At 41.1% G+C, this 3,466-nt stretch overlaps 3 pseudogenes across 3 annotated transcripts; all 3 read left to right on the top strand.

Moving 5' to 3' along the window:
* Positions 1-96: 96 nt before the first annotated feature.
* Positions 97-605, top strand: TEOVI_000107900:pseudogene (annotated as a pseudogene). The gene is given in 2 exon segments: positions 97-408; positions 411-605. Coding segments are annotated over 2 exon segments (507 nt in total).
* Positions 606-1,189: 584 nt separating this feature from the next.
* On the top strand, positions 1,190-1,906 carry TEOVI_000107800:pseudogene (annotated as a pseudogene). Its single transcript is given in 5 exon segments — positions 1,190-1,507; positions 1,509-1,739; positions 1,741-1,836; positions 1,839-1,880; positions 1,883-1,906. Coding segments are annotated over 5 exon segments (711 nt in total).
* A 275-nt stretch (positions 1,907-2,181) lies between these two features.
* TEOVI_000107700:pseudogene lies at positions 2,182-3,459 on the top strand (annotated as a pseudogene). Its single transcript has one exon. A coding segment is annotated over exon 1 (1,278 nt).
* The last annotated feature ends 7 nt before the right edge of the window (positions 3,460-3,466 follow it).

The raw sequence follows: 3,466 nt of genomic DNA, 5'->3' as shown, positions 1-3,466 counted from the left end.
CAGGATATTATTATTTTGCCTGTTTGCGATGTGAATCCAACAACAAATGAGAAAGTGTGAGATGCGGGTAATTGGGGATGGGAAGCGGAACTGACAATGAGTAGAAAAACATACTTGTGGTTCAAATTTGCAGTTGAAATATTTAAACCAACTATTTCCTATATAATGAAAGCAGATGATGATATTTTTATGAGAGTGCTATTGTATTTACAGCACCTTAAAATATTGCCACGATAGAAATTGAATATGGAAAGAGCTGTTGGTTATCCCAAAGAATTTAGTGATGAAATTACATGGCACACTATTGGTTATGCTTCCACACTATCAAGAGATGTATTTAAGGAAATTGTTGATTATGATCCTTTGAGAAAGTTAGTAAAATCACCAATTAAATTCAGAAATTTTGAAATATCGATTTTAGAGCACTTAATGAAGATATTATGGTGGGAGAGGTATTAAGGAATAGACTGAAATTTGATGGTTTGCTGACAGTAGAGATGCAAGATTGTTGGTATGTAATGCATGCAAACAGGAGCGCTTTTCACGCAACTAATTTAACGCCTGAAAAAACTATCGTTTTCCATCACATAAGCGAAGAAGACTACATACACCTCAAAAACCGCTACAAATATGATTCTATGCTGAAGCCTCTGGTTAAAAAGCTTACAAAAATTGACGAACGGTGGGCAGAGTTTCGATGTTAACGCGGCGTTTTTAATTTAACATAAACAAAAAATTAAAAAAACATGGACAATCAGCCACTGATATCTATATGAAAACATGACCGCTATAGAACTACCAGCTTTTACCATGCTACTATCCCTTCCGACCCTCTTTATCTAACTTCAAAGGACCGGTCAAGGCTAGTACCACCCTTTTGTCATTGTTAGTGGTTCTTCTACCGCTTTAACTGCAAGGTTAAAATAAAAAACTACAGAGTGTTTGCAGTTGTAGTTCAAACTCATGCAAATCAAGGATGGTGTAGACTCGTGTTGAGTGCCAAACTAAGTAATATTGAAATTATCACAATTGAAATGATGGGTTTGTACAGTCATATCAAATGGCCTAGATGGGTTCTGAAATTTTTGAAAAGCCATAATACAAGTCATGAGGATATTTAAATTCATTTGGATAGATCTGATGTTATAGTTAGTGACGGAGAAAAATATGAAAATGTGTGGAATATTTTATAGAAAATAGTGCTGAAAATGAAGAGAAGTTTAGTGAAGAAGATATAGCAAAAGAGAATCACATTTCCCCTATTATATTCATGACAACATCAGAATGTTATGCTCCTCAGTTAGATTTGGTTATGAATTCGTATCACAAAGAGTGTGTGGAGAGATGTTATTAGTTTTTTAATGTTGGAAACAGGATAGAAGAGAATGAAAAATTAACTAATTTACTAATATCAACTCCTAGTGGCAAACCTTATCTCAATGGTGGTGGTTTAACAGCAGGAGTGTGGGCTTTTAAAAGTTTTGAACATGCATTTAATGAAATACTAAGGAAGCGAGGAGTGGTGGTCAGATCAAAGTATATGCAAACTTTTTCTCATTTGATGTGCAATTCGAAAATAAGCTGTTAGGCAAAGATTAGTTTTGAGGATAGGAATGATTGGATTGAATTATGAGGAGAGATTCTTTTCTATTCTAAATAGTAAAGTGGTTGGAGAGTCTCCATTTATTCATTTTCCTGGAAAATCAATTGCGTGGAAAGGGAAAGCTAAGATGATTGTAAAAAAAAATTATTTGGTGTGAACAGTTGGAAGGAAGGGGGTTTAGTACGAACTCTTTGAAAACGTTTCAAAAATATGCAATAGATGGAAAAAATAGGATTTTGAATCTGGGAGTATCTGTGGTGAAGCGGCTGACAGAGGGGTTTGGTTAAAACTAAGAAATTCTGAAGAAAGGCCAACACTTCCTGCCATACAGACAAGGAACATCGGGGCCCCAGTACGCAACCTAATTACTCGTAGCCAGGCTGTCAGGGAGTAAAACTAAAATGTCAAAAATCACCGAGTACTTAATGTCCTGTATGCTGTTCTACGCCCTTTTTCACCACATGACGCAAATCACCCTTATGCGCGCACAGCACATATCTAAGCCAATACGACAAACAAAGATGGATCTGCGAAAAAATGAACTTCGAACCACAAACATGAGCAAAGTACTCGGCGCACTGTGTCTATTTGGAGCTGCCTTAACGGTGTCCGCAACAAACAGAAATGCTGGGGAATACAAAGCGCTCTGTGACCTTCTCAGTCTCGGAAAAGGTGCGCCTGACCTGTCAATAACACTAGACACGAGAACAGCAGCGGCAATTGTCAACGACATATTTCTCCTCAACCTGACGACGGCAACGGAATCGTTCAAGACGAACAAAGACGGTGAACTTTCGCCGACGAAAGACGACCAAAAACTCGAACAAATAAAACAATGAAAACAAAACCTGGAAGCTATAGCCGCCAAAACAGGCAATCCACAAAAAGCAGCTTACCCGATGCCGCAAAACCCAGAGGCCAAAGCAGCAGCCAACGCCTTCATTAGTAAAATTCACGAACGCGCCAAGGCAATCCTAGAGCACATCCAGGCCAACGCGGTATCAGCGAACACAGAAACGGACAACGCAAAGACGCTTATCTTGGAAGCACTGTACGGCGACGGCAACAACAAGTTTGAGCAGGCGAAACTTGAAACTAACATCGATGAGCACTGCAAATCAGCCGGCGCAACCAAGGAAAAAATAGCAATCTCAGTAAGCCACGACTTAATGTGGATCTGTATAGCGGCGAAAACCAGGACCAACGGCAACAACATTTGCAAACATGGAATAAGCATAAAGACAGTAGGAGACGGTAGCGGCAAAACAACCACCGCCACCGAATACACAAAATTGAAAAACGGTTGCGGCCTCAAAAAGCCACCCAGCGGCATAACAGGACAGATTATCCGACAACAGCTAAATAGCTTTACAACGCTAATCGGGGCCCAAGCAGCGGCGGCATCAACCGGACCAGCCATGTACGTCCTGGGCAAACCGCATACCGATGGCAAGTGCAACGGCAGCTCGGACAACGGGGTCTGTGTCGACTACGCACCGCACCTAACCGACGGCAATGGTCAACTACCGTGGGAAGCAAAACTACTGTCGGCGGCAGACAAACTAGATGCTGCCGAAGCAGTAATGTTACAGAACGCAGAGCTCACAAGGGAGTTAACCAACATCCAGGCTGCGGCAAGGGCAGAACTAAAAGCTGCCGCCTCAAGGACAGTAGAAACCAGCAAACCTGCCGGCAGTGACGGCAACCCAGTCGAGCACGGTAAAAAAACTTGCAGCAAACATGAAACAAACACCACATGTACAGAAAATAACTGCAAATGGGATGGAAAAACTGAAACAGGTGGAACATGCAAACCTAAAGATGGAGAAGGACAGGCAAACCAAGGGGCAGGAGATGGAGCTT

The sequence above is a fragment of the Trypanosoma equiperdum genome, assembly GCF_001457755.1.
Source record: "Trypanosoma equiperdum strain OVI genome assembly, contig: ctg_280, whole genome shotgun sequence".
NCBI classification, from domain to species: Eukaryota; Euglenozoa; class Kinetoplastea; order Trypanosomatida; family Trypanosomatidae; genus Trypanosoma; species Trypanosoma equiperdum.
The sequence above is the reverse complement of the archived record's forward strand: the minus strand, read 5'-3'. Positions and strand labels throughout refer to the sequence as shown.